The sequence below is a fragment of the Cupressus sempervirens genome, chromosome 5 (assembly GCF_028749045.1).
Source record: "Cupressus sempervirens isolate cs-2001-9-10 chromosome 5, ASM2874904v1, whole genome shotgun sequence".
Taxonomy (NCBI): domain Eukaryota; kingdom Viridiplantae; phylum Streptophyta; class Pinopsida; order Cupressales; family Cupressaceae; genus Cupressus; species Cupressus sempervirens.
The window spans coordinates 389711456-389736608 of NC_143122.1; the positions used below are offsets into that span (position 1 = coordinate 389711456).

The 25153-nt window shown below is 37.1% G+C and overlaps 1 protein-coding gene across 1 annotated transcript in view; it reads left to right on the top strand.

Annotated features, from left to right (window-relative positions):
- Positions 1–24367, top strand: part of CCS (copper chaperone for SOD1) — a 154101-nt gene extending 129734 nt beyond the window's left edge. The window contains exon 6 of the mRNA XM_089830739.1: positions 23636–24367. Within this exon, the coding sequence (XP_089686865.1) occupies positions 23636–23893 (258 nt within the window). The 3' untranslated portion in view covers positions 23894–24367. The remainder of the gene's footprint in view (positions 1–23635) is intronic.
- The last annotated feature ends 786 nt before the right edge of the window (positions 24368–25153 follow it).

Here is a 25153-nt window from a genome sequence, read left to right on the forward strand (position 1 = left end):
ATAGAGATGAGGTTTCCATAAATCTTACTCGGGGTTTCCACGAGTCCCAATTATTGCTCTGCCTAGCGGTTATCTAGGGCTGCATGAATCTTCTATTGGAAAATGACTTGCTAAGGAGGTAAGGGAGGTTGTGTTTGCTAGTTCGAGGTGCTTTTGTTAGGACATTAATTGGCATCATGGTCTCTGTCACATGTGAAACAACCCTTGGCTGGTCCTTTCCTCTCGTTTCCCTTATTGCCATTGTTACCGCTGAAATTTTCTCTCGATTCTTTGTTATTATTCCCTTTGAAATCAGATTTATTGGGCTTAAAGTTTTTAAATCTCTTTTTGTGAGCCCCAAATTCAAAATTGGTGGCATTTGAGTTGACTTTTCTTTTGTTGCGCCGAATGGAATCAGCCTTCCTAACCTTGTGATCCTGATGAATGGCCCTTTCAAGGGCTTCTTCCATGGTTTGTGGACCCAACACGTCCACTGCTCCCCCAATTCTGTTATTCAACTCCATAACAAATTTCCTAACCTTGAGGTTTGTGTCTTGCTGATAGGCAAGGACATTTTAGTAATCGAGTGAATTTTTACCAGTATCCATGTACTGTTAGGTCCCCTTGCTTGAGGTTTTGAAAGTCTAACAACTTCTAACATTAAAAGTTTGGGGTAGCCATCGGTTCTTGAAGATGGTGATAGATCTGTCCTATGTGATATCGGGAGTCTTGATGTTCAAGTAGCTGCTTCTCGAAAAGGTGATAGATTCCCCAAACCACCTTAGAGGATTCAGAGAAACTCCTGATCTCAAAATATTGTTCAATTTTTGTTAACCAAGCTTCAACGGCTTCTCCGGATTTGGATCTAGAAAATGTAGGGGGTTTAATCTTCTTAATGTCTGTAGACAGATCAATAACTATCTCCTGTCTCTTTAGCTTTTCAGATGGTGTTTTAGGAGGTTTGGTGTCATGTGCACTATGAGTAGATAATTCTTGCTCAATTCTAGGAGGGGAGGAGTGAATATCCTCCTGTCCCTTACCAAGTTGAGTTGCCAAGGCATTCATTCTTTTCGCCATGTTTTCCATCCTAGTTAGAGCGTCCCACAAGACTTGGACCAGCAGGTCCGTAGGGTTCTCAGGGATTGAATTTTGAAAAATGGTCCCAGTGGACATGTCATTCTCTACGTTGTTTTCGTTATTTGACATGGTGTTTGTTCCCTGAAATATACAATTGGTTCCTTTATCACTATTATGTTTTCATACATATGCTTGGAAAGAGAGAAGATACAATTGTTTGCTTAAAATAAATTAAATGCAAAATGCCATGTGTTCTCATTATCCTTCAATAAACAAAATAGAGATCTCTTGCTATTGCAACTAGATTTATTTGCAAAATTCCTCCCTCTTCTAAGGGTAGATAAAGATACTTTATCAAAATTTCTCAAGGAAAACATACACCTATTCCTGGATATCCTATCTGTTTCCTTCCTTGGGCTTTTCTTGCCCTTTACAAGGTACATGATAGACATAGTTACACCGCCTTGGCTGACGGGGGATGGTGGAATGGGGGGACAAGTTTCCAGGATGAGAGGATAGAGGGGTCGTAATTTGGGGATGGTTGGGAGACGGCGGGGGAATGATGGTGGGGGACCGGGAGGGGGTTGTGTATACTATACATATGGTACTTAAAATACTACTTATGAAAAGATGTATTGCAATATAAGATACAAAGATGTAAAGGAGTAAATACTTGAACATTGCATTGAATTGGAACATCGAAAATTAAACACATAGTCAAATCAGCAAATAGTCAACACCGAGGCATCCCCCATCCTCGATGGAGGTGGTGGAATTTGGTGGTGTCGTTGGGGATGGGGGAATGGAGTCCCCAAGTCCTTGGTGCGTCTAAGTCTCCAGGATGTGGGGCAAAAAGAGGGGTGACACGTCCCTGTGTTACTATGATGATAGATCATAAGTGGATTCATTTGTTTGGCATTCTGTGTTTGAATAAGTTTGTTTCTCATAATTGCTGTTTTGGTAGGAGTCCACCCGATTGCCTTTCTTGATCTGAAGCAAAGCATGGGCTAGATTTTCACCGTCCTTGGGCATAGTACAATAGGAGTAATCAAATTTTGGCATGTTCTTAATCAAAAAGAAGAATATTGGATGGCGGGGTTTCTTTCGAGGAGTAATTCAGGTGAGCATCTTGTTTCCATTTTAGCATTACATTTTTAATTTTCTAAGCAAGACAATGAGGAGCCCCTATGTTGAACCCAGAGCTCATATGTAACATGCTAATTTTTCTCACTTCGAAATAAACAATTAATTTTAAAACAAAATAAACAATTATCTCTCATATTCACATGAAAAACAGTTATAATAACTACTCTATGCATTCAAATGGAAGGGATCAATGGTTATAACAGAATAACAGAATGACTGAATCCTAGTTCATGGAAAGAGTGTAACTAATTTATCAATATTAACCAAAAAACATATCTTAAATTGAAAATGCAATACATAAAAGTAAAGTACTTGTTAAAAAGAAGATAATTTGAATGCAGATCATATTTTTGTCTTTTGCAAGTCTTGGCATCTAGTGGAGAGAAAAAACATTGTCAGGGGCTTAACCTCCCAATTATAGACCCTTAAGTATCCCCACACAATCTCAACTGAGAAAGACCCTCCCTACCCACGATTAGGCATGAGACACACCTGACCTGCCTCTGAGCATCCTGGTGTTAGAGTGTTGGTTAGGTAGCCAACTAGGCTATGGAGTCCTTCCCATCAACCCATCTATCCAATTTCTAGCAACCCTAACCTCTAATTATCATAGTGTTGGGTGGATATTTTGCAACTGACAGTTTTATGTAGAATCCAATCATGAAATAGGATGACCAACCACAACATGTGAGACAGAGTCTCTCCTACCTTAAAGGGAAGGCTCCCCCTTCTCATTGTACCTTGGATCAACTCAAAGTAAGCAAGAAGTTGAGATATTTGAAAGGGTATTATCAATATTCTTTCCTCTTAGCTTTCAAAAAAGAATCCACTTACTTGTGGAGCGAGTAATGGGCAAGATGAAACCTTGAACTACACTTCTATCTAGAGGTGTAAATGGTGATATCGATAAACTAACACTAACTCAAAGGCTAGCTGAAAGTGTACCAGTTTGGCTCTAAGTCCGGTCTTAATTTATGCTATAAGAATAACTTTTACTATTGGGGCACAAAGACTTCCAGAAGTAAAGAATTCTAACTATTTTGTGAATTAAGAAAGAGATACAAGCTACAGTCAAAGTTCCTAGTCTATATATCTCCACAATTGCTCCCAGTTAAAGCTTTCGCTCCGATTGCTTCCTAACTCTTTATACTCTATTATCAAGAATGCAAGAACTCATGAATCAAAGATAACAAATGCAAATCACGGTCAAAGCTTCCAACTTGCTTAAGTCACAATTGCACTCAATCAAAGTTCAGCTTCAATTGTTTCTTTGTATTCACTTTTCTTTCAAATAGCACTACACAATCAAAGCTATGCTTGCACAATGTCTCTAGAGCTCTCTTGTATACAATAAAAGATGATTTTTTACAAAGAGGGGGCACTCCTTTATATAGGTAAAGGAGTTGAGAAAAAGAAGGAAAAAGTGGGAGCAACTCAACCAACTTTGACCTGGTCAAACTAGGTGAGAAATTGTTAGATTACATGTCATGAGGACATACAATCGAATTACATGCGATTACATGCATTTGAGTTACATGTGATTGAATTACATGCAATCCATCTTTTGCATCTACAAAGTTGTAAAACACTTAAAGAGAATGATGAAATTGTTTAATCCGAATGAATCAATCCTATAGACTATCAGCAAAAGCCTTGCACTCTATGATGATCATGGAATTGGGAATTCCTGTATTTTGTACCACTGCATTCACCTTAATAACCATGGTGTTGCATCTTTTGATAGCCTCCTAACTCGCTTTGATGGATTGCCTGTTGTCATTTGAAAACTTGATGTGATCAAGCTTTTTCTCATTCAAGTTGTCATGAATTCTCCTTTCTAGATTGCACATTATGGAGTCTGACACTTTGAAAACCTTGACTGTGTCTGGATGTAAATTCGGAACAACTTTCCACCAACATCTTTAACTTTTTTTTTTTTTGGTGAAGCGAAGTGCTTGGTGCATTTTGGACACGAACTTAGGTTCTCAGACAACCATTGGGAAATTGGAGACCAAATGAATTACCACTTCTTTAATTCAAAGTATGCCTTCTTTATTGGATGTTTTCATTCTTTATAGAAATTCTTGCATATCTTGACTTGCTGCAACATGAAAGTTTCAATGGGATTGAATCTGTTATTGGAAGATATGGATTCTGACTCCATGAGAATATTGGCAAAATGGATCTCTGAAGAACAGTATATTCGGAGTATTGATTAGATACTCATGGAACATATGCAATGAATTTGATGTGATATTAAAATTACATGCGGTGGGCTAAAATGGGACTTAGGAAGATGGATGGCATGTAAATGTGTATGGGAAAAGGATGAGTTCTTATAAAGATGCCTTGAGGAATGAAGGCTAGGTGCATGGGAATGCATGCAAAATGATAACTTTTGACTTTATAAGTGTACCCTTTAGTTGAAAACGGGTTCTTTGGATGTCATTACACTTAAAGCGAATTACATGTAAAACGAACATGCATTTAGGTTCGAAAGATGGAAATGTGTGTAAATGGGAATGAAGGATGAGATTGCATGTAAAGGTAGATGGAGGGTGAGATTACATGTAATCGCATGTGGAGAACGAGATGCAACATGCCATGGCATGTAATGACGGATATGGAATGAAATGATGCACTTGCATGAAATGGTGGTAGGTGGAGCGAAGTGAAATGTGATCAAGTTCTTGGGAAAGAACTTGCAACTTCTTCCAAAAGAAGAAAAATGAGAAAACAAGCCAACAAACAATGAAAAAAAGCACAAAGTAAACACGTACCTTTGATTTTTTAGACTCAAACATGTCAACAAGCAAGTTGTTTTCATGCACAAATTCGAATTTGGAGTTTGGGGAAAATTCACAAGTGTGAAAATGAGAGTTTTCATATATTTAAAGACAAAACACACTTTTCATGGCATATATATGAACAAGTGTGCAACATCAAGCTAAAATATGCATCAAAATAGAAAGATAAGCATGAATTAGTAAGCAAGATTGAAAACGTCCACTCACTTGGAGATCAAAGAGCCAAAATGGCAAGTTTTATAGACTTGAAGACCAAGTCTCCCTCAAATCCGGATTTATAAACAACTATTTGACTTCCTCCACACTTGGAAATAATGAATGATTAATGAGCATTCAATGATCGAATTTGTCATGAGAATGCCAAAAACATGGTCTCCACAGGCAATAGTATACATTAAAACTAAAAAATGACCTCAATTGATCCAAATGTATGGGCTGGAAATGCTATTTTTTGGGTGTATTTAACAAAAATGTGCCCTTTTAATGCAAAAATCTGGGTCTTTTTTGCAAAAATGTGGCTAAAAAATGCATGTATTTGAGTCGTTTTTTATTTGGGAATGCAAAAATGTCTTCACCAAATGCATATAAATGGACCCAAATGCAAAAACATGACTCCAAAAGGCAAAAGAGTGGATAAAAACCCAAATTTCTGGGCATTTCTCCAAAGGCAATAGCATGCATTAAAACTCAAAAATGACCTCTATTAATCCAAGCGTATGGGTTGGAAATACCATTATTTGGGTGTTTTAACAAAAATGTGTCCTTTTCATGCAAAAATCTGGATCGTTTTTGCAAAAATGTGGCTAAAAAATGCATGTTAATTTGGGAATGCAAAACCATCTTCCCCAAATGCATACACATGGACCCAAATGCAAAAATGTGACTCCAAAATGCAAAAAAGTGGATAAAAACCCAAATTTCTGGGCGTTTTTAGAAAAAACATGATTCATAAAAGGCATGAAATGAAGCATTTTTGCCTTGTATGAAGCATTTTGGACATCTAAAGACAAAAACATGTTCTTCAATAGCAAATATATGGATCAAAGCCTCAAAACAACTTCTATTTGAGCCAAAACATGATCAAAATTGCCCTAAATCTTGGGCGTTTTTCATCAAAACGTGGCTCAAAAATGCAAAACTGAGTCATTTTTGTCTTGGATATGCAAAATCATGGCCCCCAAATGCATGTGCATGCATTCAAATTCAAAAACGCCCCCTTGTGATGGATGTCAAGCCTTTATATGGGCAGATCTAAGCATTTTTTATGGAAAATGTGTTCTTGTAGGAAGAAAACATGAAGTTTTTTGACCTTGAATCTTCAAAAAAGGGTTCTATCTTTGCCAATGCTTGAAATACATGCTAAACACATTCTCTAGGAGGGATTACATGTTTTAAAATATATGTCTTTTGCCGTTTTCATGCCAAATGCACTCTTGAGGAGTGTTGCATGTTTAAAAATATACATTTGGTCAAAAACGCACTCTTGGAGTGCTATTACACATTTTAAAATTATGTCATATGCACTCAAGGTGCAAAACACACTCTTCGAGGACCATTGCATATTTTACATGCAAATATGAAAAGCCATTTAGTGCAAAACACACTCTAGAAGGGTGATTGCACATTTTGAAAACTTGAATATGCATTGCTCACTCTAGAAGGCTTATTGCATACTTTAAGTCAAAGGCATTTACATGCCTTTAGTTAAAAACCGCATTCTCTAGGAGCATTTGCATATTTTACATGCAAATGGGTTAAAAGACATGTTTGTACAACTTAAGTGATCAATTAAGCACATGTTTAATTGATTTTTTAAGAAATATCACTAAATTTGGTCAAAAATAACATTCACAGTATATAATTTAATATATAATGTGCAAATATCTTTTAAAAAGTAATAAATATTTACTAAGATATTTTGAATTCAAACTCAAAAATTAAATCAAACTATATAGTTATTATAGTCAGTTAAGCGAAAAATTAAAAAGCAACTCAACTTAAAAATATGACATTAAGTGCTCTATAGGTACTTCAAGTGAAAAATTTAAGTGATAAAGTAACTTGAAAACATAACATAAAGTGATTTTAAGTTATATTTCTGAAAAAGTGTAGGTCAACATTAAAATATAACATGATTTTTTAAATCATGTAGTTGCACTTGGAGAGTCTATTTTTTGAGCACTAAAATGATCATATCTTTTAATTGCCAACTTTGATTAAGCCTTAAGATAGATCGAATCGAAGGGAAAATCAAAAACAATGATTTGAGCAAACCAAAATACCAAAAGCTAACAAAACGCACGCTCAAATATGAGAAAAAAAGACATTGAAGGCTTCAAAATTCAAGCATAGGCTCAACAAATAGAAAAACTAAAAAGTCTCAATGAAAGCCTTCAATAAAAGGATTCATTATATCAATTAGAGTTGATTGGTTGATCAATGTTATCTAATTAAATAATGAACTAACTCAGAAAAATGCAAAACTAAACTAGAAAAATTTCGTACTTTTACCATTTTGTGTTGACAAAATGTAGGACAACACATAGCAGCAAGCATGCCACCAAACCTACCCTAGCCAGGGATTTAAATGGACACTATGTGCCCAATTATAGACTGCTCGACTTGACAACATGATTAGTACCCCTTGATCACCATGAGCTGACTCAGGGTACAGTACTTGTTTAAACTCATTAACTGTTTATTTTATTTCTGATTTCTTCTTCTTATCTTGTAGGTATAACTCATTGTTCACTCACTATCAGCCCACACTCTTCATCTGGACCTTGCTGGTCATCCTTGATGAATCTCAATATGGCTGTCTATATCCTTGAACAATCACTGTTTATCACAATCAATTACGTTCTGCCCAACTTGGGTGTATGACAGATGTTTACATAATGATTTCATGTTATTTATTATCAATTTCCTTAACTCATTGATCCTCTTATCTCAGAGGCATATTGAAGATGCCCCTGTATAAGTATTGCACGGGATTAGAGATCCTTCCAATTCTGGTTTAAGTTCTAAAAGGACAATTATAACATTTTGCAATAATTAACTTTGATCCTTATGCATGCATAATACAATAAACTTATGCAAACAAGGCATTCAGTTTGGAGCTAGTCCTTAAGAAATCCAAACTAGAATTTTCAGAGTCTTTTAATATATAGCAAAATGGCAAGAAAAACTTAGAAAGAATGCACGACCTAATAGAGGTATTATCACCCTCAAGTGCTAATGAAAATTGGATTGCCTGGTATGGCTTCTTTCCTCTAGATTCTAGCAACACTGGTACAAATGAATCACAGTTGAGGAGTACGTTGATTAAGTAATCATGTGTGCAAACCCACGACACTATAGCTGCAATCCTAGGAAAAGGCTAATGAAATATGAATGCTATAGCAATGAGAAACACGATACATAATGTGCATCTTGTTGTAGAGTTTATGTAGTATGAAAATGTTATATTGCAATTATGGTGCACGACAATGTATAAACAAATTTGCAATAAAGTAATATGAAATGCTATTGCGGATATGGAGCACGAAAATATCAATGAAGTTTGCAAAGATAAATGAAATCGCCAAAGGCTAGCATATGCGAATGCCCCCACTGATATATCATGAATCTTATAAAAGAGAGATTGTCTTCTTGCTCTTGTGAGCATGCTCAGTTACAAGCATGATAAGAAAGGTGGCAATGCCATTAGTTACATTCAAGAGCCTCTAAAAGGTTGATAGCACATGTGACTATTTCGAAAAGAACAAACATATCAAATAGGCCACTGGGAAAATAAAGAGTGTCGATGACACGAAATATTATTAAAACATAGCCAAAGGGTGGAAATAATAATTCCACTCTCAAGGTGTTAATATATGGATACCATCCTATATCTACCTATACTCGTATATGCATGTACACAGGTATATGTATATATACGTGATATTCGAAGCATACATATCTTGGGTATACATCTTATTTTAAGTGGGCGTATATGCTCATGTGTGTCTCATTTGAAGTTATACACACACACACAAACACATATATACATGTACATACATGTACATACATGTACATACATGTACAAGTGTATATAGGTACTGCAATATTGTTATCTTATGACATGTCAGTTATCACATGAAGCTCTGAAGTTCATACCAATATATAGAGGTAACAGTTTTGTTCCATTTAATTATTTTATTATCTTATTAAATACGTAAACCAATTTAGCTCATGGTGATGAATTGGTATCCCCTTGTTGCCTAGTCTGAGTTTTCCCTTGACCAAGGTGGTTTAGGACCCATACCTATCAGCTCAATGGTAGGTGGTGCCCACATTCCCTTTCCTTTACTAGCAATGCTTTCCCCCCTTCGTTGCGTTCTTGCAAAAGAGACTTACCATGGTAATGATTAACCATTATTCCAATCCCATGAATTTATAATGAATAACCAATACCTCCATTTTACATGAACCATAACGATTAATTAACTTAACCAAATCAACTCACTTCACATGAAGTTCTCAATGATTATAAGGAATATTTTATTTTTAAGCAAAAATAGGGATGTAACATTGATGCTTAAAAGCACACTGAATATGAGTTATAGAAAACTCCATTAAGAAACAAGTTTAGTCAATGGTGGATGACCCTTTAAAAATGTACATAACAAAATCCATTATAGCTCAGCTCTTGGAGCTTGATTTGCATCAGTGAAGCTAAATTAACATGTAGTTTGAAAGATGCCTCTATGATATGTTCTTAATGAGGCTTTGGGTATTGGCAATGTGTCTTAACAATGTTGAACATATGTTTCAATGACATACTTTTGAGCCGTGGAAATTTGTTTGTCAAGGCCCTGGTGACATTCAAGTTGTTAACAAATACAACCATCAAAACATGTTCTTTATCTATCTAATAGGGTTTTTTGTTTTTAACCCATGAAGTTTGAAACTTGGCCAACTTTATAAAACCATAAAAAAATCATTTGAACCTTCCTTGGTTTTGTACAAGTACAATGCTATGAATTTTTTTTTTTCTAGACAGTTGTTTTAATGTTTAACTATTAAGTTGCAAGTGTGCAAGTTGTTGCCTTAGGAGTCTAGTTATGAAGGTTGGGAGCTAAACCTTGATCTTCTTCATTGCAAACACCTTAGCAATATAGGAAGCACATTGTGGCTCAAAGTAGTAGTAACATCAACTAAGTGGATTAGGGCAAAAACGGCCAAATGAAAATATTCTTGTTTGACACCTAGTGCATGCCAAGGTGTACACGAGGCATGAGTTTATTATTTTTATTAAATTTTAGTTATAGTTTTCAAAGGTTTTTTTAGTAAAATACAATTTTTACTATTTAGATATATCATTTATCTTTTTATGTTTTGTTTTTATCTATATTTCTTTTAAAACAAAATTGAATATTCTTATATTTAATTTGTAAATAATGTCCTATTTTATAATTTAGTTTTTTATTCAATATATTAATATTAAGTAGATTAATTTTTAAGCATATTTATATTAAAAATTTACCATAATGTCTTTGAAATTAGCTTAGTATTGTTATATTTATGGATTTATTACTTCATTTTTTATTGACAATTTGCAAAGTAAGGGTGACCTCACATTCAAAATAGCTCAACATAAATAAGTCTTTTTTGATCCATGGAATAGGTAGCAAAGAGAGAAACAAAAGGAGAGCTTTTAGATAACTCGAAAAGAGCACCAAAAACAAACATCCGCACCATTAAGATTTACAAAGATTTTGAGTAAAAGACAAGAAAGGTCAGCATGACTTGATTTTTTTCTCTGTGTCTATTTGCCTCAGCAAGGATCGCTTCCATAGTCCATTGAGAACCATCATTAGTTGAATCTTGAGCTACCTTAGTTTTTTTGCCTCGTATTTTCTTCTTCAACTTTTGGTTGGTTTACTATGTTTTTCTTTGAAATCTTACTTGAACTTTGGGAGATGCTAAGGGTATTAGAGCATGCTAGGGTATGTACTTGTTCCAAGTAATCAACATGATCCTTAGAGAGGTTGTTAGTGTATCCTCAACATTTGAGAAATGGTTATAATGTTGTTGAATGACACCATTGAATATATGTTGAAAATCATGAGGAACCTCCAAAGGGCCCCAAACTACCCCGCTAGGAGAATCTGTGTGCTATGAGCTAACCCCCCGAAAAAAAAATAGCATTAGGAGAGGATTGCATTAAGTGACTTATAAAAAATATCATATTTTTTCCAAACCGAGTTAGCAACAGGGCTGTTAGATATGTGGACCTATTTTTTGGGGGTGAAAAGCATGGTGGCCCGAAAAAAGCTTAATAACCAGCAATTATGTGCCACATTTGAAGCATCATTGAGGAAGGTCTTTGTGATTAATATACTACATGCACGAACCATGTGCAGAATTAGTTTGAATTATGAGTTAAGGGTTTGGATATGTGGATCTAGCACAAAGTTTTGGAAACTCTTTTTGAACTCATCTAGTCTTATTAATTTTCCAACTCAGTTGATCAAGGTTAAGTGAGCCTTGAAGATTTTGTAGGCACAACTGATTTGGGATGGAGGTGATTTGCACATTAGCAAGGTCACTAGGAGCCTTGAACAAAACCCATTCTTCCAAAGAACCAAAGACATTATTCTAAACATACTTGAAATAATTGAAGGAGTGAAAGACAGAGATGCTGGAAACTCCTCTGTCCCTCCTTGGGAGCGCGTATCCACGTATCCAATACTGCCCAAAAACACATTGAATATTGTACCCATGGCTGCCTGACAAAACTTAATGTTCCAACCATATCGAATTCTATGAGATTTGAACTTTTTTAAAGATATGACATGAATCTTCCCAAATTTAATATAAAAAAACATTAATTAATGCAATTTATTTAAAAAAATAAATTGGTCTAAACAAAACTTGCACTAAATCAAAAAGACAAATAAAATGTTTTTTATATTTCATTTACCCATTTTTTGGGTCATCTTTTAATGCAACTCTATTACATTTACATACTGTAAAGTGTTAAAATTAACTTATAAATAGTTATGTAGCATTTATGTGTCTATATTACTTTTGAAGTAATAAAAATCTCCTCTAATAACTTAGAAAACTGTGCTAAATATGTGTTATGTGTTTTTAATTGATGTCTTATTCAGCCGTATCCATATTGGGGGCCTTAAAAGACAATCACATCCGTATTTCTATCCATATCCATGCAACTTTAGTGAATTAATAACTAAAATAAGCCAATGGTCGAGGAAATCCACTGTGGGACCCTCCATATGATGTCAATTGTTCTTTCACCAGCCCGAGAAATCTTCCATAGAAGGGCATTTCCTTGTAGTTCTTAAGACAAGAGCTTTAGAGTAGAATTTCTCAAAGATGTGATTGATGCAGTTCTTTGAGACTGAGAAATGATAGGTTGAGGCAGAGAAACCTTGGTATCACTTGGAAAAAGGATAGAAGGAGACATAGGTTTCTTAGATAGGGGTAATGGTTAGGAGAGATGTTGCCCCTAGTCATACCAAAGCCATTTTGTTGGTTAAGTCCCCACTGTCGGGCAATCCTTTAAAGTCAAGTTTTCGAAGAAGTTGCTACAGTAGTAAGATGGATTTGAGGAGTTAATACACAATTTGTAGTTCATTTTCGTGTTCTCTAGAGGCCCTAGGTTGTAAAGAGGTGCCAAGGAAGTGGCCTATTCAAAAGCACCAACAAAAAATTATTGAGCGTAACAAAAAATACTATCATTGGATGTCATCTTTTTGTTGATCTTCTATCACGAAATTCCACCTGCAAGAGGCCTATCACCCTTAAGTGTACTCAAATAACTTCTAAATTTGAAATGCCCAAATTTCTAGAGAACTCCTGTAAGAATTTATCATAACATGTTTAAATTGCATGCTGAAAAGCTTACACATGCCTATACAAGGGGTTAATATGATTTGTCATGAGTAATGTTGTGTGCCAAGTAGGTGGCACACACCCTTTACTTAACAAGCCTTAGAAAATGAAAAATGTTAATTTGGCCTAAGAGGATGCATTGATATGAGTTGTGAAGAATGGAAAATATTTGCACAATGAAGTATATGCACTAAGTAAAAGGATGAAGCAAAGACAATTTAGAGTTGCACGGAGGGATTGCAAGCACACCATTTTGGGAAAGAAAAACAAAAGTTGTGGTTGCTATTGTATTAGCATGTGTGCTTGGCTTGTAGCGTGAGCCTTAGCCAAGAGTAGAAATTAAAACAAAAAAGGAATGGCAAGTAACGCATTGATGTGCACCTAGAAGGTAGAATGTAACAATATAAAAGCATTAACTTTTATAACAAAGAAAATAATTTTTTTGAGTACAAGTGCATGGTAGGGAATTGGCGTGCACTTAAGGATTGTCTTTTAAAGAAATGTAGCTTAGAGCATCGGTATGCACCTCTTAACAGAGATGCACCTATAAAGAGTGTGAAGTTTAAAAAATCTAGTGTAATGGTGTACTTATTAGCAATGGTGCATGCTTGTGAACAAAGGTTCTCTCCTTAAATGTGCTTGAAAGAATATTAGTAGGCATGTTCAAATGAGCTTCTTTCATCTTTTCAATTTTTTTCTTCAAACTCTTCTTGGGTGGTGCTTAAGTGTGTCGATTATAAAAGCCCTATTTCAATCAAAATTTCAAGTTAGTTAAATTATGATGATGGACGTGTTTGTGCAAATAAGCTTTTGAGAAGGTTGGTAAAAGAGAGCCAAATGTATTAATTCGAGAATATGAACGCAATATTGCACTTTTAGGAATAATATCATTTTGCCTACAATCAATGCAAGACTCATTAGTACACCACGGAGGAATTGTACACACTTTCACAAGTGAGTCAAATCTTGAAAAAATAACCTCCCAAGTGTTGGTGTGCACCAAGAGTCTACACGTATTGACACACACAAGTGAGTTATAATCTTGTTCAATTTTTTTTACACCCCTTTGATGCATGCTAGGAGGCTAGCACACAACAATAGAAGAAGCTTGGGTTTAGTCAACTTTTCCCTTTAGTGTGTAGGCAGTGCTTGGTAAATGGTGCATTCCAAAACAAAAGTGTTGGGTGTTTTAAAATCTTGAATGGGTGGGTGCTTGGACAATGCTGCATGCCTATACAAAGGAGGAAATTTTGTTGTTATTTTGCCATATGTCTAATTGTAGATTTGCACCAATACAAAAGTTATATTTTGGTATACCTATAGTCAAGCATGATTGATAGAAGAGTGACACACCTATGCAAGAGAGGGATGAATGAGTAGATTTTCAAGGTTTTTCAAAGGGTTAACCTTAGTGGAGTTGTAGAATAATCGAAGTCATCTTGAGAAAAGTCTATATTTTTAGTCTTCACTATGTCTAGTTGTTGGCATTTTTAAAGAGAAAGCATATGCAGGGATTTGCTTTTTATAGCCCGTGCTATTAGTTGTCTTTATTTTTAGCAAAAGGAACCCATGCTTTTTACAAGGGACAATTTTAATATTTTGATTGTCAATTCAATTGGCAGTCACATGATTGTAATTTTTAGAATTAGTTGATAAAATAAATTTGTAATAAAGTTGGCATGTCATCCAAGCAATTGCACTTTTAGCATAGAAGTGTCGTTGATTTAATTATTTTCGTTCAATTGTTTTAAACAATATAAATAAGAGCTTTTTAACAAATAGTTAGGGGGTAATTTTGCTCTGCAATTGGTTTCCGGCTCTATTTTTTTTTCAAACTTTTGATGGTTGATGATGGAGAGGATCCGTCGTCCACTCCTATGCCCAATGGTCTTGTGCTTTTGGGCCCTTCCTCTAAACCCTATGCTCGCTGAGGCTAACCAAGGGTTGTGGCCAGTGGAGACTGTTGTTGTCTTAAAGACCTAGAGTGTTGTCTTAAAGACCTAGAGTGTTGTCTTGGAGGAGCTTGTCGGGTCTATAGCTCAATACCCCACAAAAAATGGCTGGAAATCTGCATTGGTGGGGGGTGCTAAGAGCATTATGGAGTTAGTCCTCGTTAATATTAATACTACGGACAAAGGAACAGAGATAAGGTTCCCTAACTCTATGGTGGATAAAACCATAGCAAAACTTAATATGGCGGTGGTGGGTAGATTCGTAAACTTTAGGTCTTTGATAGAGATGGTCAAGAAATAGGTTGCAGGCTGGTGGAAGCTAATAGGAAGTGTCACCATGTCTTCCATGCCTAGTAGCCTCTTCCTCTCCCGTCTTACGACTACTGAAGATCTCTACATGGTCCTAGCGGGGTCCTAGCTATATGGTAAGCATCCCCTTTCTATGGCCAAATGGAAACCAAGGTTCGACCCTGCTAAAGACCTATTGCGCATGGCTCTGGTCTGCATTAGACTTCAGGGCCTATTGCTGGAATTCTAGGATGTGCAGATTTATAGGTGGATTGGGGACTCTTTCGGGAACTTTATTGTTGTGGATGGTGTTACCCTGTCCAAATCTAGGCTAGTCTTTGCATAGTTTTGCGTAAATGTGGTCATCAACACAACCCTTCCCAACTGTCATCCTAAAGTCGAGGTTTGGGAAGCACATACAAGTGCTAGTGTTTGAAAATGCTACCATGTTTTGCCAACAATGGAGAACCAGAGGACACACTGTAGATGCTTGTAGACTTGTTGCGGATGGTGTTACCCTGTCCAAATCTAGGCTAGTCTTTGTGCAGTTTTGTGTAAATGTGGCCATCAACAAAACCCTTCCCACTTGTCATCCTAAAGTCAAGGTTTGGGAAGCACATACAAGTGGTAGTGTTTGAAAATGCTACAATGTTTTGCCAACAATGGAGAACCAGAGGACAAACTGTGGATGCTTCCAAACCAAAGGAACAAAAAAAGGAGAAAATGACCTCCCTAGGGATTGTGATAAACACCAATGGGGAAAGCTCAAAAATTAGTGATACCCCTAACAAAGTCACAATGGTGGCAAGCAATGAAGACTCCCACAAAATGGAAGTAGAGACGCTGTTGGAGGAAGGAGAAATCCTGTCCCCCTTGTTTTCTATTGGTGATGGAGTTTCTGATGGTTCTCATAGTAACCAAGCGGTAGTGCAACACCCTGTTACCAAAGAGGAGATGGAAAGCCCTCAAGAACTAGTTATTCAACAAATTGTTGTCACAGAGGGGATGGAAGGCCCTAAAGATCTAGTTATTCAACACCCTAAGGATGAATGTCCTTAGGATGTAGTGCAAAACCCTATAGTCACCAAGGAGATGGAAAGCCATAAGGATCTAGTTAGTATAATAGATATCTTTGTGATAACGACTCTCAACCCCCAAAACTAGGTTTTACCCTAGGAGGAGGAACATTGGCAGCAGTTCAAAGACACACTGGCAAGGGCCAAAACAAAGGAAGAGGAAGGGGAATGATAGACACAGAAGAAGAATAAAGCCAAGAAGCTTGAAAAACCAGATGTGGGAGGAGACACCACAAGAGGTAGACTAAAAGAGAGGGTGAAGCGACAGAAAATCATTGCAAGTGAGATTGCTGTTGGAAAGCAACTCATCTTAGATATCAACCACAAAGGTAAGAAATTTTCTTGTCTTGGAATATTAGGGGACTAAATAGCCTAAGAAGCAGTTTGTTATCAAACAACGTATTTTTGAACACAAGGTGGATATTCTATTAATCTAAGAAGTTAAAATGACGTAGAGTAAGTTTTCTCTTTTAGTGAACAACCTTTGGTCGAGGGCTTTGTTCATGTACTCTGAATCCAATGGGGCCTTTGGAGGTATTGCCAACCATTGGAACTTGACTAGGGTGAAAGGTACCCTCTGTTGTTTTCCTATAACTACCTTTTGGTTTCTTTTGAGAAAGATCAGTACTCTTGGCAACTTTATAATTTGTACGCTCCCAACACTAGGGCAGGCATAAAATCTCTATGGGATGAGATCTCAAATTGTTTGTAGTCTAATCCTACTAACAACTACCTGATGTGTGGGGACTTCAACTCCCCCCTTTACCCCTCAGAAAAGGCAGGGGGGCTAGTTGACTATAATGATAGCATGGGTGATTTAGCTAGTTTCATAAACAACTTTAATCTGGTGGATATAAATCTTGCTGGCAACCCTTTTACATGGTCCAATAATAGGAAAGGCTTCCATCTGATCTAGGTCAGGTTGGATAGATTCCTTGCCTCCTCTGCTTGGGTAGCAACCAACAAATCTCAGCTGAAGTCTCTGCCTCGTACAACCTCTCACCCCAAATCCCTTATCTTTAGATGGATAGACTCCTCAGAGCTTGGTCACCCATTGTTCAAATATGAAATCATGTGGTCTTCTTACCCTTCCTTAAGGGAGATTATCAAAAAATGGTGGAACGCTACCATCATGGGCTTTGCCATGTATAGAGTTGATACTAAACTGGAGATTATTAAGAGTGAGGTCAAAGGCAAGAGTAAGCATAATTTTGGGGACATCTTTGCTACCAAAAAGGATCATTCAAGTGCTCTGTCCCACCTCCAAGCCTAGCTGGCCAAGGGCAATGCTCCATGGATGTAAAAACCAAGAATAAAAATGCAGAGACTGGAAACAACTCGTGGTGAAGGAGGAAACATATTGGAAGAAGAGATCGCATGTGCAATGGCTGAAGTAGGACGACAGGAATACCTCTGTCTTCCACCGATCTACTACAAATCATAGGAGGAACACTATTGACTCTCTTTAGAATGAAAGGGGTGAAACTTGTAATAACAAACTGTTGCTTGGCTCCCTGGCTACCAACTCTTTAAGGCTTTCTACTTAGCTATGGGTAGTGATACTAATAAGTTCCAAGATCTGCTCCTTGAGCACCTATCCAATGTGGTCATGACTAAGGACAATGAACTTCTTAGGCATGTCTCTAGTGAAGAAGTAAAGATAGTGGTTTCTACCATGAATGCTTACAAATCCCTTGGACTAGATGACTTTCCTCCTGCTTTCTACTAGGAGTACTAGGACATTGTGGCTGTGGATGTGTCTAGAGCTGCTGGAGATTTTATCGAAAAATGTAAAGACAACACAATAATTTTGTTGTTGTTTTGATTCCTAAGCACAATTCGCCTAAGACCATCAATGACTTGAGACCTATAAGTCTATTCACCACATTCTAGAAAACCCTCTCCAAAATCATGGTTAATAGGATCAAGACCCTGCTTGACAAGATCATCAACAAGAATCAAAAGGGTTTTGTTACCGGGAGGCAAATTCTTGATGCTACGATTTCCACACATGAAATCATCCACTCAATGGACATGAGTAAGAATGCAGGTTTGGCTCTCAAACTTGATATTTCTAAAGCTTACGATAATGTAAACATGTCTTTTCTTGACAAAGTCCTTTCTCGTATTGGTTTCAGTAGTAAATTTATCACCTTAATCAAGGAGTGTGTGGAAACTGTTAACTATTTTATTGTTAATGGCACACCGGGAGAGTTCTTCGGCCCTAGCAAAGGTCTAAGGTAGGGGTACTCCCTCTCCTCCTACTTGTTTATTATGATTGCTGAAGTCTTAGGCAGTAACATGCAAAATTTGGTGGATGTGCGGAGAGTCAAAGGAACCAGACCGACCTCAACCTTGGCCCCCTCTACCACTCAGCAGTTTGTGGACGATGCTTTTTTCTTTGGTGAGTCCTTTGTGGTTGAAGTAGGAGAATGGAAGCTCCCGTTGGATCAGTATGTTGCTGCGTTAGGCCAAAACATTAACCTCCAAAAAAACAATTTTTGTTTTTTTTAAAATATGGATAAAGACATTCAAAACAAGATCACTAAAATTTTGGGCTGCTAACCTTTTGACCTCCCATTCACCCATCTTGATTTACCTCTCACGGTAAAAGAAGTCAAAGCTGGATTCTAGGACACAATCTTGGCAAGGACCCAAAATAATTCTCGGGATGGAAAGGTGAAGTGTTCACCCATGTAGGTAAACTTTAGTTGTTGAAGTCTTCTCTTTAGGGTATTGTGGTTTACTAGCCCTTTTCAAAATTTCAAGTACTATGGCCGACAAACTCGAGAGGATACAATGCAATTTCCTATGGTCGGCAACTAAAGAGAAACAAAAACTATCCTTAGTTATTTGGGATACTGTCTGCACTCATTATAAGTACGAAGAGCTGGGGGTAAGGAAAATTAGCAATATCAATTGGGCTCTGAATTGTAAAATTGGATGGAAGCTGATTATGGGGGCAAAGGATTGGTGCACCACTATGAGGGCGAAGTATATGCAAGGGGGATGCTTTAGGGAGAGATTCAAGGACGGGAACCTTCCTCAAGGCTCCAAAATTTGGAACAATATTACCAAATGCAAAACTCTGCTACAAAAAGGACTTAAATGGCACCTTGGGAATGAGCAGAACATTAGATTCTGGAAGGACAACTAGAACACCAAAACCCCCATGGACACTATCAAATGCTCTAATCTATGCAATCTATTGACTCATAGGTTGGGGGAAAAAGTGGAGGGATACATTAGGAGCAAGAGGTGGATTGACCTGGTCCAACTTGTGGCTAACAATTAGGGATTGTGCATCACTGCTCAAGAGTTGTTAGATAATTTGTAGCACACTAGAATGCCCCAGTCTGACTATGAGGATAGGATTCTTTGGGTCCCCACTACCTTTGGCATTTTCTCCACGAGTTCGGCTTGTGACCTCACTTTAACCATGCCCAGTGCTAGTCAAGAATGGGGTGAAATCTAGGAGTCGCACCTAACCCTAAAATAAATTTCTTTTGGTGGACCCTCCATCAGAAAGTCCTTACCCAGGATAACCTTGTTAAGCGAGGTTTTAGCCTGGCCAACAGATGTGCCATATGCAAAAAAGAGAACATCAATCACCTTTTCTCCATTATGAGTCATTAAGTTTGCCTCTTACATTTGGCATTAGACTTTCACTAAATTGAAACTTGCTTGGCCTATGGATGTGGATCTTAAACAATTTCTAAACTGACGCACCTCTTCAAACCACCCTCTTATCTGTATCCTATGGAAACTTGTTCCTCTCCACATCTGCTGGTGTATTCTCAAGGAGAGAAACAACATGATTCTCAGAGAAGAGGAAAGCACCCCCCCAAACCACCCTTCATTTAGGCCTAAGGTTGCTATTGGAGAATGTGGCTACTAGTCAAAGGAAATGCCCAGACTCACCCCCTTCTTCGGTTGATATAGGGTTTGCTAAGGAATGGTACCTCCTCTAGGGATTTTACAGGTTTGATAGCACCAAAAGGGTGGCTAGAGCCAACACCAAATGGTCTCCACCCCCTCCTGGATGGTGTAAACTTAACTTCAATGCTACAGTCAGAATGGAGCTTCAGGCGGGAGGTGGTATCCTAAGGGATCACAAGGGAAGATGTATGACTGCCTTTGTTGGACCTGTAAAGGACCACATGGTTAACTGGGCTGAGGGTATAGCGTTACCGTGGGGTCTAAATTTACTATGTTCATAGGGATCACTAATATTGAGATAGAAGGGGACTCTAAAGGTATCATTCAGGTCATCTAAAGAGGGAATAATGCTGGGTGGAAAGTTAGCACAATACTTGAAGACTCCACTACCCTCCTACAAAGATTTCAAATCCATAAAATTGAGCACATTTACAAGGAGGGAAACGTGGTGGCAGACTCTATGGCTTCTGTTGGGCTTTAGATGGAAGAGTTGAGATGCTAGAGGGAGGTAAATCAGCTTCCAAAAGACACTCGGAATCTCGCAAGGAGTGAGGAACACATGGGTATTTGTTAACCATGCATAAAATCAATTTGATGGTTACGTGGCACAGGAGATAGGGTACTAAGGGTAAATTTTTCTCTCTAGAATTTCCATAATTCAAAAAGATACTTGGATGATTGCAATCATGAGTTGGAAAGGCAATCCCAACCTCAATCCGAGTGTGTATTGGCATCACACTAATGATTTTACATCATCGCAGCTTGATTTCGAGTAATTATAATCTCGTCGGTCCCAAGAATAAAATTAATAATTAACGTAAGTTAAGTACCATTCCAGTTCGAAAAGTGAATTCTTCACACGTGTACGACTAGTTAGAGCATTTAGCAAGATAGTACTTCCGTCTTGGTCATTATGGCAACAAAATTAAAGACTACAACCTCAATAAAAAGTTGTTTCTGGGTTTCATTCTAAAATTTGCGCTGCTAAAAATTAGCTATTTGTCTCTACATTTTGCTAAGTGCTTGCTTCTGGTTACCATGGGAGGGAATAAGCTCCGTATTGAGCCTAATAGAATAAAAGCCTTCGGAACTAATGCAAATGCCATGTTTTGTGTGAAGAGGGAAGGTTGTTGCAATTTATGGAATGCATGACTGGAGGGCGTGATGAGAGTGTCTCTAAGCAATTTCTTACTTCTTGGAATGATAGAAGCTGTGAGAGGCCTTACCTTCAAAATCAATGAGGAGGCCATAGCCAAAGATATGGGTTTGTGCATGGAGGGGAGAAAATGGAAGAAAACCAGCAAGACGTCACATTATGATGCCCTCAATCAAATTTTCAAACCTTGTGAGAACCACTCAAGAAGCAAGGTGGGTTTAGTAGGGAAGATCTTCCGGGAGTCTAGAAAGATATTTGCCACATCATAATGAAGTATTTCACCCTTGAAGGTAAGTTCATGGTGTACTATTTATACCACCTTCCTTTCTTTAACCATTTGTGCCATAAAGTTATTATTTCTATTCTATTTTATCTACTTCATTCCATTGAAAGTAATATTGAAGCTAATCGCAAAGTGAAGGATAATGTTATTCTGCACCAAGGTCTATAGTTCAGGCTCTATAATTTTCACCGTGCATTATGCCTACCTGTTGTGGAGCCCATTGCCATTGTGAATCATGCTGCCACTCCCCCTAGTTCATCCCATGAAGTTGGTCCTTCTCAGCCAGGTACTAGCAAAAAAAGGATCAAAATTGAATTGTCCTCCCCACCTGACCCTAGTGAGAAAAATCAGTCATTATACCAAGTCCCTCCCAAAAAGAAAAAAGGTGTATATTGTTGAGTTGGGTGACATATAGAAACTCCAGGAGCTCGTAGGTCAGATAGGCTTGCTAAAGAGAAATGCAAGCAGGCCTTGAAAAAAACTAAAGGGACAGACTCTGACAATTCCATTGCAAAAACTATTGAGGATTCTTCCGCTCATTCCTCGAGCAAGTCCCATGACTCCCCCTCCCTCTGCCATTAAAAACAACCCCCCCACTCCTTCACCCCCTGCTAACACTCTGAATATCCAGATCCCTAACCCCACCCCCAACTCCACCCTTTTGCAGGTTTCTTTCATGGAGGCACAGAAGGTCAATTTCGACCCCATGGTTGGTGGGTTGTTGGGGTGTTTTAATGGCAAGTTGGAGAAGCTGGAGGGCAAAATGCTGGAGATGAGGAAGGAGGTTGGTGGGTTCAATAGGAGGATTGAGGACTCTAACAAGTTTGCCATCAAGGTTATGCACGTTTGCTCCGTTACGCTGTTTACGCTGCAAGAGAAGATCACTGGGACTAAGACTAAGACTGACGAGGATTATAAAAAACTGTTCTAGTTCCTAAAAGAAGAATGGATTTCCATGCTGCTCTCTAGGCGGCTGGTTGGCAATTTGGATAGTTAGTCTTATGGTTTTTTAAGTTATTTGGTTAATAGCCGAGATGGCTTTAGACTGCTTTTAATTACCCGCCCTGTGTGGCATAGATACTATGTTTATTTTATGCTGAAAGACCCTTTTATGCATGCTTTAACTATGAACTCTACATTTTTTCTTATTGATAGAGGCAAACTTTGGGTTGCTATTTGTGCTGAAAGTGTGCTAATGTTATCAATGTAGTTTAATATGCTAGTAATTTGTTCTTTGGGTTGCTATTTGTGCTGAAAGTGTGCTAATGTTATCAATGTAGTTTAATATGCTAGTAATTTGTTCCATGGGCCAGCACCCTCTTGCTGCTTTTAATGTTCAAAAATAATTAGTTAGGGGGTCCCAATTAATGGTTATTCTCCTACTTTCATATTGCTGATTTTTCTATTGTGTTATAGTAAATTCAAAATTTGTTATTCATTATGATTAAATAGAGTTTATTAAGGCTATCCTGCATTTAATTACTATTGAATGATTTTGTCATATTTGCTGAATTAGATTAAATTACTTATTCCAAATTTGCAAACTTTGTATTTCAGATCTATTTGAAGTTGATAACTGTCGTTTTGTATCATTTCTTTCAAATTATTTACCAAGCGTCTGTGCTATGTTTAAAATCTATTCAATCCTTGTGTTCTTGAATTGTCCAATCTCTGATTTTAGGTGAACAAGGTAAGCGTCCATTTGGAGGATTTCTTTTCAATTGATAATATAAAAATCGTTTTCTTTTAAGTGCTGAACATACTTGAGACTTATACTTCATGATTTATGATTGAAGAGGGAAGATGAATATGAGTGTCTTTACTTTCGTTGTTGCGCAGCATTCTAATTGGTCAAAATGCTTGCATCTCAAATTTGAATGAACTGTGCGGCTTAAGCATGTGCACTTAATTTTTCAATTGACGCTTTAAATAAAATCTTCACAGGACCATCAATGTTAATCATTTATCTACATTTAGATGGGTTATAATTGATTGATTTACCAATCTAAATATCTCCTCTGTTAATGCAGGCTTTAGGTGACTTGGGGACGCTTCTTGTTGATGATAATGGGGAAGCTAATTTTGCTGGGGTCAAGAATATGCTTAAAGTTGGAGATTTGATTGGTCGAGCAGTGGTGTTATATGAAGGGGAGGACAAATCAAAGACTGGGATAGCAGCAGCTGTGATAGCCCGGAGTGCAGGTGTGGGTGAAAATTACAAGAAAATATGTTTGTGTGATGGAACTGTGATATGGGATTCTACAAATAGTGATTATGTGAAGGCATGATTTGTGTTCATTACAGTAGAGGACTCAGGACTCAACATGAGCAGTCAACGATTTTATTTCTTTGATGGCTTCTTATAGGTTTATGTCTTGAAAACCTGTGTGGGCATATTCAAGTATTTACATTTGTGGCGGGCTTTATTGTGTTGGTTAAAATCACTTTGATGACTATATTCTATAAGTTGTCATTTCGGTAACTTAAAAAGCTGAGTAAGCATTTGTAAGTGCGAGGAAGGATGGTTAATGTATAGAAAATCACCGCAGCTTTTCGCCCCTTTTCACCTTCTGTCCCAACTAGAATCATTGGCTCTGTTCAGATCAAAAATCATCCCTTGAACCCATGAAAACATTGCAAGGCATTTCTTGTGGCAGCCTTTGTGAGATAACATTTGTCTTGCGAGCTTTCCTGTCCTACATCAAATAAAGGGTCACTCATTTGTATGCTATTTTATATAATACAAGTATACTATAGTTCAACTTGGTTCGCGCCATCTATCAGTTTGTAGAACTTCCTGAGAAGATCATTTCTATGCACATTTGGTTCTGCTCAGTGTCAGTTCGAATGTCTTAGTTTGTTCTCTGGAGTATATTTTAGAATTTATTTTATAAAAAAAAATTATGAGAAAAATATTAGTAATGTAATAACTACTAATAAACGGGGATAAAAATAAAAACGAATACAAATGGCCTTAGCAAGGTTAAAGAATGATAATCTATTTCTTCAAAACCGTTCGTGGATGGTGAGCAATGAATTTGTTCAATGTGGTTTGGAATAGCTTTGCCTTTTTAGATTCTAAAGATAATTTTGTTTGTTTATGATTTTGACAATCAAAGTATTTAGATTTTTTTTGAAAATCAGTTAAAAAATCTCGTTGATTGTGATCGTAAACAATTTCAAAGGAAAATAAACATTTGTATCGGCGATCTATCCTCAATCAATACAATGATTAGTACTGATAACTCAGATTTATTAAGGTGTGGGCATGTGTTTTCTTAAATGAAATATTAAAACCAATGAAAATATTCAAATAATAAACATAATTGGATTTAATTGAAGAATAATTTTTTTTTAAATGTTCAAAACCTATGTTTCTTGATAATGAAATTTAAAAAGTTCTTGGGGGTCTAGTGGAAATGATCTTTTAGGTTGGATCCATGCTTTGTGATTTAACTGGTTTTCTTTCACTAATATGGAGGTCAAGAACATTTAAACTACTTTAGGGTGATTGTCATGTTGATAAGGGATATGTTCTTGTAAAACAG